Source organism: Carica papaya, chromosome 1 (assembly GCF_054855325.1).
Source record: "Carica papaya isolate Zhongbai chromosome 1, ASM5485532v1, whole genome shotgun sequence".
In the NCBI taxonomy this organism is placed as follows: domain Eukaryota; kingdom Viridiplantae; phylum Streptophyta; class Magnoliopsida; order Brassicales; family Caricaceae; genus Carica; species Carica papaya.
The window spans coordinates 8,310,025-8,326,284 of NC_142309.1; the positions used below are offsets into that span (position 1 = coordinate 8,310,025).

The 16,260-nt window shown below is 33.3% G+C and overlaps 1 protein-coding gene, 1 long non-coding RNA gene and 1 other non-coding gene across 5 annotated transcripts; all 3 read left to right on the top strand.

Moving 5' to 3' along the window:
* Window positions 1-2,378: 2,378 nt before the first annotated feature.
* On the top strand, window positions 2,379-6,704 carry LOC148269150 (uncharacterized). Its single transcript, XR_015818453.1, has 2 exons — window positions 2,379-3,231; window positions 4,447-6,704. It is a non-coding gene; the product is annotated as an uncharacterized LOC148269150 (long non-coding RNA).
* Window positions 6,705-9,837: 3,133 nt separating this feature from the next.
* Window positions 9,838-14,750, top strand: LOC110820308 (3-dehydroquinate synthase). Of its 3 annotated transcripts, none has more exons than XM_022049760.2 (10): window positions 9,838-9,996; window positions 10,220-10,477; window positions 10,684-10,850; window positions 11,499-11,597; window positions 11,725-11,793; window positions 11,852-11,992; window positions 12,085-12,174; window positions 13,346-13,513; window positions 14,290-14,368; window positions 14,480-14,750. In XM_022049760.2, the coding sequence occupies exons 1-10, from the start codon at window positions 9,924-9,926 to the stop codon at window positions 14,605-14,607; spliced, it is 1,272 nt and encodes a 423-aa protein (XP_021905452.1). In that variant the 5' UTR covers window positions 9,838-9,923; the 3' UTR covers window positions 14,608-14,750. The 3 variants fall into 3 exon arrangements, with proteins under 3 accessions (XP_021905452.1, XP_088074097.1, XP_021905453.1); XM_088217971.1 differs by having other exon boundaries at window positions 9,891-10,016; XM_022049761.2 differs by lacking the exon at window positions 9,838-9,996 and having other exon boundaries at window positions 10,339-10,578.
* Window positions 12,347-12,448, top strand: LOC148269151 (U6 spliceosomal RNA). The gene has a single exon (XR_015815912.1). It is a non-coding gene; the product is annotated as a U6 spliceosomal RNA (small nuclear RNA).
* Window positions 14,751-16,260: the final 1,510 nt, after the last annotated feature.

Consider the following 16,260-nt stretch of genomic DNA (forward strand, 5'->3'; position numbering starts at 1 on the left):
AACCTAATATCCAATCAATTAATTAACTGACCGTCCCCATATCTCATCTGATAATGGACGCCAAACACACCACCGCCTCAATACCCCATCTGGTATGAGGGTGAACAAATACTTTCCAACCCTTTCTGGTATGAGACTTCTTAGCCCTATTCAACTGAGTTAATGTCCACGATAGAGTTTGCCCTATGTACTGGGTCTGTACATCTTTTCCTATGATACCCAATAAACCTTTTACATGCATGTTCACATCATCAGCCAGCCACCAATTACACACAACCATCTTATTTCATAATTATATAACAATAGAGTGACAATTAAATAGGCAATATAAATTGATACTTTAACAACTAAGAAAAATTTGATTAGGACATTCATTCCAAACTAATCAACAAATAGGGAAACAACGGTTATGTAAATCCATAAATGGAAAGGCAACTAAACCTATGAATTAAAGTGCATGCGGTAAGTAAACAATACAGCCTAACAATAAATGAACAGTATAGGTAAAATAAACAATTACATACTGATCAGTTACTGGTTCCACTGGTGACCTGTATTTAACTAATTAGGGTAGTCAATATTCACAAATTACACCGTTTATTATTTGTTAAATTTTAATTAACCGTAACAGAAGAAAATGTGAGGGATTCTTATGCTGAGTCGGTATTCAAAACACCGCCTTCTTCACTGCACTTCCTAAATTATCTCATATTTCTTGGGTTTTTTTCTGCAAAAAGTGAAAACATGTGTCACATATCCCGAAATACCCAAAAAAGCCAAAAATAAGGGTTTTAAAATTTTCTGGCCGGTTTAGGGTTCACCATAGCGGTGCCACTGTGCTCCGATGCTGGCACTAGCTCTGTTGCCTACGACGGCATCTCCTCTCGGTTTGGTCAGTTTTGGCTGATTTTGTGTGAAAACCTGCAAAATTCGAGGTTGGGTAGCCTCTGTTTGCTAGAAAAAGAAAAAAACGGAACCTTATCGACGAGGTGGTTTTTCGGTGCGGTGGCTCCACCGTTCCTCTCTCGCGATCAAGAATTTTCTTTGGTCGTCCTGCACCTGAAAAGGGTTAGGAATTTAATGGTCAAAAAATGAAAGAAAACGAAAAACAAGATCGAGCCCACCGGGGAGATTTTGGGTCACGGGTGTGGCGGCTCGACCAAGCTCTGCTTTCGGTTTTTGGATTTTCCTTTGGTTTTTCGGCGTCAATATGGGTGCAAGGAGGCTTATAATCAAATTTCAAAGTAAAAGGGGGAAATAACTCACCTCCTCAGTGTTGGCGGCAGCTCCGGTGCAACGATGATGGTGGTCAGCAGGGTCATATGCAACTAGGGTTAGGGCTTCTGGGAAACGAGGTTTAAATACCTCCTCGGTGTCAATTTGGGCCTTCCATGCAGGGAGACGTAAAGCACCGAGGATCATTCGATTGCACGTGAAGGAGAAATTAATCTGGACCATCTGATCCATGGCTTGTAGCCCATTCGATCGAGCCTATTCGAGGAATCGATCTCGATCACCCACACGCGCAGGAGGAGATATAGGCCATTGGATTTGTTGGCACGCGGATAGTCTGTGTGTCTGCCACGCGGCGTAGAGCGACCGGTCGCGCTGCTGACGTGGCGATCTACGTGGCCACGTTTCTATTATTTTTATTTTTTCCCCAGTTTTTCAGATTTCTTTTCAAACAAATCATTTCTTATTTGTACTTTGGAACTAATTTTTGAAAATATTTTTAAATACACCCAAAATATATTTTTCTTCAAAATTTCAAATAAAAATTAGAAATTAAATTTTTTTAAATTATTTATTATTAAAATTATATTATCCCAGTCTAAATTCTGGGCCCGAGTGCCATACCCTCATTCGAATGGCTAATTATAGAACTCTAAATAGGATTTCCTATCCTGGCAGTAGTTTAACTTCGACTTTTTTTTAATGAATTTGAAGTAATTTTTCGTCTTTTCTCTTAGTTTTTTCGATAGATCTTTGTTGTTAGTAAGAATGTACGTCATAATACTATTTTGTTACATGGTAATAAAGTATAGTTAATGATAAAAAATGAAAACTCGAATCTAATCAACAATAACTAAAACTCTACACACTTAAGTGAGATAATTTTAAATCCCTCTAACCCCAATAGTTCATTTTACATCACAACAAATAGAGTTCAAACACGTTCATGGTCTCTTAATTGCTCAAAGATAGTAACTATTACACATAGGCTAGATTCATGAGCATACTGAGTTGATAAAATCATGTGTATTAGGACATCACAATTATTTATCGTGATAACTACAATCCTCACAATAAAATTATATTTTCCACAGCAACTATGTGTAACAACCCAGAAGAAGAAAAGAAAGGAAAAAAAAGGGAGTCCAAACGACACCATTTTAGAAAAAGGTGAAACAAAAAAAGGATCAGATGCGTGTATGCTTCTGGTCGGAAAAGATGAAGAGGCAGAGGCGTGTATGCCTCTGCCACCAGCCGAAAAAGAAAAAGAAGAGACATGTACGCCGAGGAAGAAAGGACGTGCAGGACTCCTATCACTTCTCCCTATAAAAAGGTGAATTGTGAGAAGAGAGAGAAAGAGATTGGTGCAAGAAGAGAGAGAGAGAGAGAGAAAGAGAAACATAGAGAAAGAGAGATAAGGACAGAGGAGCTCGCAACGGTGAGGTCGGTGGCCAGGAGAAGAAAAGGAAAGGAAGAAGGAGAAGAAGAAAAAGTTGTTGCTGCTGCGTACGATGATTGGATTGGAGAGGAATAATCTCGGTGGCTGGTCGCGCTATTTCATAAATCTGTAGCTCCGTTCAGTGCAATTTCACCATATCCATATAGGATCTGAATGTAGGAGGCGTTCTATGGTGATTGTCCACTAGCTCACGGTGACACGTGGCGGTTCGCCAGTGGCATATGGCAGTCCAATGGCGGCATATGTAGAGGTGAGCGGACTTCCGTTGGTTGTGTGCAATGAGTCTTAAGAACCCGGTTCGGACAGATGAGTTAAAAAACCTTGATGGTTTACCATTTTATATTTAAGATTAATTAATCCTATTTAATTTTAATGCAATGAATTGTTTATCTAATTTAAATTAGGAATAAGTCTATATACAAGTGTTTGAAGTTAGGAGATGGTCAATTCATTACCAGCCTGATATGTATATCACTGTAACATGTTGATTTTGCATCAGAGAAAATTTCACGAAAGAAATTGAGGCAGAAATCATGTATGTAAGTACTTACAAATATAGTTTAATTTTTCTAATATATTAAAATTATGACGTTTAATAATTAATAATTAGACGCAAGATTCTGACGAGATTTTATAATTAATTATTGTGTTCTTATTTATGTTTATTACTAAAATTACTGATGAATTGCTCTGCTATGTTTTGTAACTGAATTCGTATATATACTAATTATTATGTAATTATGAGTATATTAAAGATATGTAGAAGAGTTTGGGGTGATGAATATTTACAGTATGTGTATTACAGGTATAAAAAATATTAGATAATAAAATTAAAAAATGTATTAGCAAGTTAAAATAAATAAATAAATATTAAAAGACATGTAAAATTCATTTAACTGGTATAACCGAGGGGTGGGTGCGTGGCTAGTCTTTAGGTGTGTGACTGTGGTAAACTATATCCTTGGATACAATTTTAGCCAGACGTGGTAAAGCGATAAGTATTAAGAAATTGTGAACTGTATACTGTGTACTGTGAATTATAAACTGTTAACTGTGACGTATCCATGTGTTAGAGGAAATTCTTACTGCCATCGTTGATATCGACGAAAATAGTATCACGTGATAAAATTATTTTTAATAAGATATAAACTAATAAAAATAAATAGGAAGTCATGTGTAATATTTATTATACTGAAATACTGAATTAATATTTACTGAATTGCTTACTGCTTAAATTGTGATACTGAATATTTAATTCTGATACTTATTGAACTGTTTGGCTCTGAGTTATGACACTGAAATAATAAATTTGAATGTTTACTGAATAAACTGATTTAGAAGATTTAGTATATGAATAAGGGTGTAGATACCACGTATTTTCTAAATTAAAGAGAAAAATATTTTAAACCCTCTCCGTTGGTAGTTTTATATTTTCTACAAACTGGAATAGATTATCATATTATTTGTTGGTACTTACATGTTTACTGAGTATATTAGGCTCACTTTATTTATTATTTATTTTTTTTCTAGATCAGGATAATCAAAATTAAGCTCCTAAATAGTGAGAGATTTGCTAGGAGTTCGTTTAATTTTTTATTTTAATTCGAATTGTACTTAAGATTAACTATTTACTTTGTAATAAATATTTATTTTAGAGTTTAGACATATTTCATGGATATTTGATACTTTAAGATAACTATGCAAGAGATGTACTTTTATAATTTTAAGATTTGTTGCACAAAATATTTCTACAGATGATTTTATTATTTATGGTGTGCGTACGATCTGCACTCGAGATGAGAGTTCGGACTGTTACAGTTCAAGTATGTTCATGGTCTCTTAGTTGCTCAAAGCTAGTAACTATTACACATAGGCTAGATTCATGAGCATACTGAGTTGATAAAACCATGTGTATTAACACGTCACAATTATTTATTGTGATAATTGCCATCCTTATGATAAAATTTTATTTTCCACAGATAACCAAAGCACATTTATGTATGTCACCATTTTATCATAAATCTTATGCAGAAATAAAAAACTTGGTTAAAATTTATAAGCACAAAGAATAGTTATTTTATAACACTCGGATCCGAAAATTTGACCTGGGATGATTTTTCTATTTATATAATATAAATATAAATAATTAAAATTTTATTTTTATTTTATTTTATTTAAATTATTGAAAAAAATAAAATATGGACGAAATTAGAAATAATTCTAGAGAAAATGAGTGAAATTATGAATAAGGGGGTGTTTTTAAAAAACAAATTGAAAACAATAGGTGAAATCGCAAAAAGAAAAAATAGGACCACGTGGGACAGCCATGTCAGCAGCCATTGCAAATCAAAAAAGCCACTTGACAGAGATGCCAATCTCGGAGGCCACATGGGCGATCCGTGTGCCTAGGCGATTCGACGGTCCAAATCGCATTCCGTGTGCACGAAAGGCCCAGATGCATTTCTTTTTTAGACGTGATCAGACGGTCCGACTTAGATAGAATAGAGGTATTTAAACCTCTCTTCAGTCGACCCCAAACCTTAGCCGACACCCAACTAAAGAAGAAGAAGAAGGAGGCTGCCAAAGGGAAGACCAATTGCCAGAAAGACATCGCTGCTGCTGCATCGGAGCCACTGCCGACCTCCAAGAATGGTAAAAATTTTTCCATCCCACTCAGAATTCAATCTCGAGCCTCTCTGTGGCCATATCAGAGCAAAAGAGGCAACAGATGAGCCAAAAACTGTGGGCAAAGCTCAGTCGAGCCGCCGCAGCCAAAACCCAAAACCCTCTCTGATGACCCCCTTTCTATTTCCCATTTTATGTGATTTTTTTACCACCGTATTCACCATCTTTTTCTGGTGCAAATTAATCGAATAAGAACCCCAGCCATGAAGGAGAACCGGTGGAGTCGCCGGACCTGAAGACCCCCTTGCCATGGGTTTTAGTTTTTGCCTTTTTCGGTCAACTAAGGCTTCTTAACCTATTTTTTTGCAAGTTTACGCGTAAAATCGACCAAAATCGACTTAAACTAGTAGAAACTGGACAAGCCAAAATGAACTGCAGCTGTGGGCGGCGGAGCCAGCGCTTAAGCACGGCAATACCGCCGTGTCGGAACCCTAAAATTTGTCAGAATGATGTTTAAAACGTCAATTCTGGCCGTTCGGGATATTTTTGGATACTTGACAGATGTTTTAATTTCCATAGAAAAAATCCAAGAAACCTAAGGAGAGCCAGAAAGTGCAGTATACAGTATAGTATTTCGAATACTAATCTGGGGTAAAAATCCCTCACCCTATTCCTTGTTACATAAATTGAAAATTAATAATCAATAATACTGTGTTTATGAAAATTAAAAAATTCTAAAAATAATTACAGTCACTAATAGAGTCAGAACCGATCAATTAATCTTTACTCTGGTTTACTGTTTATTTTACTTATACTGCTTAAAATATTTACTATTATATTGTGTGAATTGAATTGATAGACTTAAAGGCTCTCTCGGTTATTTGGTTTACCTCACTACATACCCCCCATTTGTTGGTTTATTTTGCAATAAATATTTCAATTATGTTTCCTTATGTACGTATCGCCTATTTGCATAATCTACTATTGATCTGTAAATATAAGTTATTGGTATATAAGTGATAATTAGTTTATGCTTTAAATCTATGTGAGAGGATTATTGGGTACCCTGGGAAAAGGTGGATGGATCCGATATATAGGAAAACTTACTGAGGACATTGCTTCAGTCGGATGGGGTTGAGAAGTCCCATACCGAAAAGGTTTGGAAAATCTGGTTCACCTCCATACTGGACGGGGTATCGAGGTGATAGTGTATTTGGCACCCATTACTGGATAGGGTATGGAGACGGGCAGGTTAATTGACAAATCTGGATATTGGATTCACGAGTAAGAGAATATCTCTATGAACCCCTAGAGGTTCCAATAAGTATGTAAAAAGAAAAAATTACCGTTCTTGCTAGCTTGTAAATAAAATCATAATGTTATCTGAGTAATTGTATTTATAGGTTAATTTTAGAAAACTCGTAACGGTAAGTATGAAATAAACATTTTTTTTCATGTTAAATGAATTTACTTAAATTAAGGACTCCATTAGTTATTTTATGATTTTTACTAACATTTAGTTTCTATATCAGTTATTAGTGTGATATTCTTACTAGTTAGTATAGCTCACCCTTCTATTAACCATTTTAGATAAAAAAAGATTAGGATCCAGATCCTGATCAGTAAAAGAGTTGTGAATAGATTACCTCCCGGACCTCATCAAATACTAGTGGAGATTAACTTCTTAGAACATTTATTTACTTGTTTTTAATCACTTACTCATTTTTTTTTTACAAACTGCTGTAGAAAAGACATTCTCGTAATCCTATTAGGTATTCTAATTTACTGTATAAGTAATGTAAATGCTAAAATTGTTGTTTACTTCTGCATTTAAAGTATGTATTTACAAATTCTATATTTTCATTAAAGCATTCATGGTAAGAAAAATGTCGAAAATTTTGAAAAAAAAAAAATGTTGAAATTAGAAATGAAGTGGATAATTTTTTTGATTTATAACATAATTAAATAAAACAATAATATAATTATTTACTGCAATAACATATCTACGAAGTTCATGAAAATAAAAAATTATATTTTTTACAATAAGTAATTATATACTTATTTATTGTAATAATATATCTGTCACAATCATAATAGTTTTACACTATGTTGAACAATGAAAAGAAATTTAATTTCAATTTCAGAACAAAAATAACAAAAGAAATTGAAATATTTGAGAAAATAATGTACAAATTAGATATGAAGAGTAGTGTTATTAAAAACAATTTGTAATTTAAAAATAAAAAAAGGCAACACTTTAACTGTTACGTAAACCTATTGTGGTAAAGATTTTCTCATGAAGAAAGATGGAGCAGGGTCTGGAAAAAAATTGTGCCTGGTGTTGGAGTATATATATGTGTATATGTATGTATATATATATATATATGTTTATGCGTAAGTGTTCTAGTTTATTTTTGTTTTCATGTACCCCAATTAAATCCAACTTAATAATTTTAATTGAAAATGAGGATTTTTTAGTTTACAAAATTCATATAATGCTTACCTTTGATCCATTAACAAAAGTATACCTGCATGTTCTTTAAGAAAAATATATTGATTAATTCTTTTGTACTTTAATTAGTATACCTAGACCAGAATTTTGTTACTTAGAGATTTTAACTTTAAATTTTATTGTTGGTTGATCTTAAATATCGAAAATGATCCGTTGGTTTTAATTCCTATTTTTTAACTTTTTTTTTATTAAAAAATATCTATATTTAGAGCATTTAAATTTATATATAAATCCCAAAAAGCAAAATAAAAACTCACTCCTCTCATATATAGAATAATAAAAATAATCATGGCGAAGATCTCCATCTTGTTTGGTTTGATTACTTTGTTTGCTATAGGATTTGCAGTAACTGCCCACCGAATTACACCAGAAGAGCATTCAAGTAAGGAAGATATTAAGTTATTCACCATTCAAATAAATAAGAAAGTACAATAGATGGATGAGCAAGACCTCCAAAGTGTCATGATTCTTATGAGAATGGTGAGAAGGGCACTCGCGGTTAAGATATCTTTCAAGAAGAAAAAGGAAGCTATACCACAAGGGGAACTTCAAAAGAGACTACATATTGAACTTGTTCGTGAGTTTCAGAAACATGGTAGAGAATATCCAGTTAATTTGAAAAATGCATCAGCTAGAGAGAAGATAGCTGTAAAAGAATTTGAAGCAGGATGGAATTTGATCGGAAACGCTTCCATTGAAGATCTCAAAACTATATAATACATGTCACTGAATCTGCTGTGGCTAAAAGAAAAGTTATGATTAAGATAGAAAAGTCTATATCATTCACGAAAAAGATAATCCCACTAAGAGGACGGGGTGCTACTTTCATTTCTAAATTTGAGATAAAATCTAACCACTAGAATGTTTCAAAAGATGATAACAGTTTTATCCCATCCTCAGATAACTTTAAGTTAAATTTAAAGTACATTGCTGATGTTGAATTGAAAAAACCACCAGAAGCTCTGAACTTACTCGTCTTTGATATCAAGCTCCATGTATGAATTGTACTGCAAACCTATGCAATCGATATATGTTGTAATAGGTTGACGAGAAGGATGGAGCCGTGAGTTTTAATTATTATTCATGAGGGGAGTTTAATTTCATTTGTTAACTTATTGAATCATTATGTAAAAATCTCTCTATATATTATTATCAAAAAAATCATTCTCTGAGAAAATTTATTAATTTCATCTTATATAACACACATAAATATATATATAGGATGGAGTAGGTCTTACAACACTAAGTGACATCATTAATAAAATAATGATTATTTTTAATATTAATTTAATTATTTTTCTTTAATTTATATGCTTCGTTTAGTCAATATAATTCAACGAATATTATTAATTACTTTTAAATTTAGCTTTTAGTATTTTATTTATTATGCATTTAGTTGATATGGTTCAATGAATATTAATATATTGATAGCATATAATTTAATTTAATTATTTATATGTAGCAGTTTTGGAATTAATATATAATTAAAATAATGAAATATATAAATAAAAATATCATGTACGGTGTATATTAGCAATCATAAATTTGAGTATATGTTTTATTAAAAAATAAATCAAAATAGGATATAGATTAAAATACTAGAAGTTAAATAATAACTAGTAAACGTGTGATAATTTAAAAAATAATGTATAATGTATATATTAATTACATGTTATTTTAAAAATACAATTTTTGACGATTTTCCTGATTTTTTTTTTTTTAATATACTTCAAAATTCCAATAATAAAATTGAAAGTAATATATGATTACATTAGTTATATATTTCAATAGGCTAAAAAAGAAAAATAAGATATTCATTGAATATATGGAGTGAGTGAGAATTTAGTATATTTCTTTCATTTTCATTGAATTATTTAGAATAGATGATGGTGGAGTAAATATATTTTACATGGTAAACTTATAAATTTACTTCCACTTTTCTCCCACCACACACACAACATTTTTGCAGCCCAGAAGCTACATTTCTTCTTCTCATTTCTCCCCAGCAGGCCCGCCCATCTGTAAACAGATGGCCCTTATCTGGTTCAGAATCGAAAGCAGTACCCATCTTTTAGACAAGTACACACGGAAAGGATGACTCTATCACTGTCTTCTTCTTCTCTAGCCCCGATCCCCAGACAGCTGAATCGCTTTCCTCGGAGAACAGGTTTCATTTCTAGTCTCCAGGTTTTTTCTTTTTGCGTACATAATATATGTATGTTCATGCTTATATGACCATGAAATGCTTAATTTTCATGTTAACATGTAGCTCGATGTAATTACCTATGACCCACATGAAATTCAATTGATTGAATTCCAAGTTATTTAACCTGGAATAACTATTTCATTTGTTAGCCAATTAATGTTGTTTTATATTATTTATAATGTAGGTAGATGGAATACATGCAGATTGGTTTCTGGGGACATTGATTTGGTTATTACTAAGAGCAGCTTAAAAAACAAAGAATTAAAGAGGAGTTCTTGCTTGGCAATGGTTTCTTGTTCGAGTTCTTCCGAAACATATGAAGAATCTAAGAAGGTATGGATATGGACAGAGAGCAAGGAAGTCATGACTGCTGCAGTGGAGAGAGGGTGGAACACATTCATATTCTCCTCACAGAATCAAGAACTTGCCAATGAGTGGTCATGTAAAGCTAAATTAACCATTTTTTTTGGGGGATTTTTAACCGTTAAGCATACAAAGATATCTATCCCATCTTTGGTTTTGTGAAAATTCTGATGTTATTATGTAAGATTGATGCTTTTCTTCTTTTTTTTTTTTTTTAATTTTCTGAAATTCTCTGTTATAGATATTCATGTTTCTGATTTTCGAATATTGTGACTGAACATGCAGCAATTGCGTTGGTAAATTGTCTATTTATTAAAGATGGAGAGGTTCTTGATATTGCAAACAAAAGGGTGGCCACAGTTTTTGAGGTTTCAGCTCCTGAAGAGTTGCATAGGTTGCAACCAGAGAATGTGCCCACAGCAAATATTGTTATTAATCTATTAGATTGGCAGGTATGCTGGTTGCTGACTACCTCATAGATTTAATGTCCTAGATTGTCCATTTTTATGCTTTTATTCTGTGATCTTCGTTGCTGCTTATTGGCTGTTTATGGATTTACTGGATTTTAGTTTCATACTTAAATTTCACAGTACAGGTATTTTCTTTCTGGCTTTACCGGGTCTCTTAACTTGAGTTGAATATCAATTTTAGTTACTTCCTATGATAAATGGGTAGGTCTTGAAATGCGTTTGTTCTTCTTAAGAAGACTGTGAAGTTGTTCAACCCACTATATTTTTGCTTTTTGCAAAACTGAGAAGATGGCTAAATACTTTTTAGGTGGACTTTGTATTGTATGCCACCATCTTCTGTGATGAAAATTTTCTTTTGCCTTTATTTGTGTTTGAAGGATACAAAACATTTCTGTTTCCTATAGTACGAAACATAATATGATATTAGTTTTCAGTATCTTTAGCTGGGGGAGCCGATTTGAGTTGTCTTATGTTTCGTAATTTGTTGCTTTCCAGTTTCCTTGCTTTTATCAAGCTCTCCCTTTTATGAAGCAAAATATTATGTTGTTTTCCCAAAAGAAGATCAGTCTATTCGTATGTATATGTTATAGTTTACTACCATCTAGTCATATCTGGCATTATGTTTATTAGGTGATACCTGCAGAAAATATTGTCGCAACATTCCATGGCAGCCAAAAGACGGTGCTTGCCGTCTCACAAACTCTTTCTGAGGCACAAATATTTCTTGAGGTATTTCATAAATATATTACAGTGAAGACCAGAAGTGAGAGAAAGTTTAGCAGTTTGAAGCATCTTCCTTTTATATTGGTAACTTATATGGTTATTACTGTCAATAAATACTCTTTTGTGTCTGCAGGCCCTGGAGCAAGGCCTAGGCGGAATTGTTTTAAAAGTTGAGGATATGACAACTGTTCTTGGCTTAAAGGTAGTTTTTTTTGGTTAAGGACTTCTTTATTACCTTGTATTTATTTTGAAATTATTAGGACTATTTTGACAGAAGGAATGAAGAAAGTAATACAATGACCTTAAACAAAGCTGTTGTAACGCGAGTCGAAATTGCCAGCATGGGTGATCGAGTTTGTGTGGATCTCTGTAGCCTTTTGAGACCCGGTGAAGGACTTCTTGTATGCTTCTACTATCTTTTCAGATATGATTTTTGTTAATATTCTGATCATCTGGGTGAAGTTAATCTGAGATGGCAAGTTTGTTTTCTCAGGTGGGATCCTTTGCTAGAGGACTTTTCCTTGTTCACTCAGAATGCTTGGAGTCAAATTATATTGCCAGCAGGCCATTCCGAGTCAATGCTGTGAGTTTCACTTCATCCTTCATGGATTGAATTATTTTCTGGATGTGTAAAAGCAAACTTCTAACTTAATTTTTAAAAGTATAAATTACATGAAGATATTTGATGTTTGGATATAATTACAAATTAATCCGTGATTTTTCTTGAAAAAAAAATAACAAGAAATTACTTGCATGCTCCATCAGAAACATCTGATAAAATTGGAACGATATAGAGAAAATTAATATAATCCCTGTACAAGGATGACACGCACCCAACAAATTACTTGCATAACATATATATATATATACAAAAAGATCTTTTATTCCACATTAGTTAAGAGTTATGAAAATCTTTTACTTATAAAAGAAAGGTCCTCCCTCTCAAGTAGGTCTTAAACTTTTTGGAGCATAAATTTCCTAGAGGACAATGTCTCACTTAGGCTCAAGGGAACTATGTCGCTAATCACATCATTGGTCCCATTTATGGAAAACTGGTAGCTATTGGTCCAACCATGAACCCTCAGCTTGGGGCCTATATTAGCCAAATAGATTCTCTCAACTGGAGGACAAGTTTGGTGTAGAGAAACTTTCTCATCTACATGAGTTAGAATTGAGAAAATTTTTTATTTATGAACTTCCAAGTGAAGTGCATTTTGTAAAAGAAAATCATGATGTAACAATATGTTGTATTGACTTGCCAAAATTCAGGTCACTTCATATAATGTAATGTCTCAAGTGTTGATCACTTGATTGTGAAATAATAGAAAACAACACAAGAAGCCATTGTGTTTGAAAAACACAAAAAATAAGAATTTTAGTTTGTATGTTGAAAAAGAAATGATAGTTACTGTAAGAAGAATTAGATGTGCGCCCAGAGACATACTGTGTAATTAGAGGCATCCTGTGTAATTAATGATAAGGTGGTATTTGTTTATAGAATGGCTACGTAATTCGTAATTTACATGTTTTTATTTCAAAAAGAAAAAATAGAATGGCTACATAATTGTTTTTTGAAAAATATTAGACCTAGCACTCCAAGTATGAATCACTCTATGTAATTTACTCTTATTTTAAATATAAATGTCAAATCAAATACATCAATTATGGCATTCCTCATATTATCTTTAACATTGTTTAGTGTGTTTTTTGTGACACCTAAACCCCTTGTTTGCTTATTCCTTTGAAATCTACAGGGGCCTGTACACGCCTATGTTGCTGTTCCAGGAGGTAAGACTTGCTACCTTTCAGAGCTAAAAGCGGGAAAAGAGGTGGTTGTGGTGGATCAGAAGGGTCATCAGCGAGTAGCAATAGTTGGCCGTGTAAAGATAGAGACTAGACCTCTTATCCTTGTGGAAGCCAAGGTCAGTGTTTTCCATACTAATGCAAAACAAGGAAACATATTCTTATTTAGATAGTAGTTATATATATATATATATATATATATGCATATGCATATATATATGCATATGAATGGGAAATAAGTCAAAGATTGGGGCTATTGCCTATCCAGTGCCAAAAGTTCAAGGAATTTCCTGAGACTATAGAACAGACATGTCTTGGAAGATGTAGATTACCCACACTTTCACGAATGAAAAAGTATTTACCTGAGAACATGTCAAACTAGAAGATGCTAACTTAAAAAGAGCCAAAACCTATAAAACTCTCCATTTAACCAACTTGCTGCAAGATAACTTCATCCCAAAATGGAACAAATGGAAAATGGTTGATAACATCTGAATATGCTGAAGTCCAGTATAACCTCATCCCATACAGTAGATATTTCTGAGGACGAGTTAACTGGTCCCCTGGGAAGAGAGGAGCAGAATCTGAAACATTCAAAACAAAGCTTGCTGGAGAAAAGAATATTGCACCCAGTGAGGTTGAACAAGAGGGTATTGGCACTTTAACCGTTCGTAGTTTGTTTGCCAGAACAATAGTAGTCGTCTGCCCTAGTTTCTTTTTTTCTTTTGTGAACATTCTCCTCTGTTTTACCAGATGCCAAAGTGAAGCTCATCTCTACCTCTTCCTAGATTTGCTTAGAGGCACCAAGATTTTATTTCTTCTTTAAAAACTAACTAAAAAACAGTTGTTGATAATGGACCTTTGTTGTTGATATCGAATTATTGAATTTTTTCAGACTGACGCAGATGATCAAACTCATTTCAGTATCTTTCTACAGAATGCTGAAACAGTTGCTTTAGTCTCACCCCATCAAGGTGATAGGTTCTGTTTTAATTAATATTGTCGAAAGTGCTGGAAGTTTTTTGCCTCTCAAATAGTTTTCCCTCATCATGTAAGTCTACACCTTGCTTGCTATCTTTGTGCAGGAAGTGGACAACAACATACTGCAATCCCGGTGACTTCACTCAAAGTTGGGAATGAGATTTTACTTAGAATACAAGGTGGGGCTCGTCATACAGGAATAGAGATTCAAGAGTTCATTGTTGAGACCTGAACAACCTACTATCATTTTCTGGGGAGGGTAAAGTTTTACCGAAAGAAATGGCAGGAAAATTTTAGTGATTGAATGATTATCTTTTTATCTTTAATGAATGTATGAAAATAATATGCTTAATGCAAATGAAAGTATATAGATTATGAGGAGGCTTAAAACATAAGAATTTATTCGCTTTTCAATAACGTACAAGTTAATATATATATAGACTAAGTTGAAGTGTTTAAATATCTCGTATAACATACAAATGGTTCAAACAAGATGATGTGAATACTAGGTTTCACTATGCATCAACCTTGATTAGAAGAGCTTGAAAAAGAATCGAAGGGATGAAAGAAAAGGGGAGATATGGTACAAGGTTAAACTGTAGCTATCGGGCATTTCAAAATCTGTTTACGAACAGATTGGCCTGATGGAATTTGGAGTTGAAGCTTTGCACCCCAAAATTTCTTAGACTGGCAAGGAGTTTCTTACTGCTTCCATCCCTATAGAGGATATTCTGCTCTTATGTCAACTGAAAGCCCCAGAAATTGACGACATTCAAGCCATTTTTTATCAAAGGAATTAGGAAGACAGTGGCTGACTCATTACTGAATATGGTCCAAAAAGTTAGAGATAATGGCCATTTCTCAGATGAGCTCAACACAAGGCCACTGGTTTTATTCCAGTAAGTACCAAAAAGTGAAATCTCTTAATCAATTTCCCCAATTGGCTAATGCACTGTTTTCTCAAAATCATCTTTGAGGTCTTGGCAGGAAGAATGAAGACTGTTCTATCCAACATTAATGGCCTGTATTTATCAAGTTTTTATACGAATGGATAAATAGCAATCATGGATGTGGGGTCTTACAACGGATTTTATTCAGTGTGATATTGTCCGAGCTAAGTTGATGGCATCATGGAAGTGTTCTGTATTGCTGCAGCTAGGTATCGCCTGCGTGTTCTGCTTGAATCAGACTCTTCGGATGCCATCCAGCTCCAAAGGAAGGAAGAGTAGGATCAGGTTTTTGATGTATATAGTTCTGTGTGGTTCTGGTTTCTGGGTTTTCTTTTCTTAATCGCTGTCCTACCAAAAACTTTATTTAAAAAAATAGAACTGAAAAGAAAAATTCCCAGTCATTAGGTCATATTACCTACAATTTGAAGTCAACTTTTGACATTTCCTTTCACTGTGCCTGTGTTTTCTGTTATCACTTCTCAAAGATTTGTTATCACTTTATCACTTAAAATGATAACGTTTTAGCTCATGCCTATAACTTACTTTAATATCTGCAGACCGTTGAAATAGAAAATCAAGTTTGCTACTGATTCTAGATAAATCCTGATCAATGATTGAGAAAGACAATAAAAACCTTTGCTAATTATTTTACATATATATATATATATGTATGTATGTATGTACATATACATATATGAGGCTAAAAGGTAATTGTCAGAGGAGGATTATGTTTGCAGCTAAGGTAAAAAGGTAAAGACACTTGTCTTTGAGATTTATATGAAAGTTTTCCAATAAGTTTACTGGTTGGTTGGTAGGAAACAGAAGAAAGTTTTTTTTTTTTTATCATTCTGGTATACATAATGAATTCCTTTCATTGATCTTGTAAAAACTAAACATAGCTAGAGGAAAATTAGTAGTGTTCAAACAAAATTAAT

What these genes read in the sequence shown, in the direction of transcription:
- LOC110820308 (XM_022049760.2), top strand. Translation starts at nt 9,924, where the DNA reads ATGACTCTATCACTGTCTTCTTCTTCTCTAGCCCCGATCCCCAGACAG. An exon ending in TTAATCTATTAGATTGGCAG is followed by an intron (nt 10,851 to 11,498) that starts GTATGCTGGTTG and finishes TATGTTTATTAG; the next exon opens with GTGATACCTGCAGAAAATAT. An exon ending in GACCCGGTGAAGGACTTCTT is followed by an intron (nt 11,993 to 12,084) that starts GTATGCTTCTAC and finishes TTGTTTTCTCAG; the next exon opens with GTGGGATCCTTTGCTAGAGG.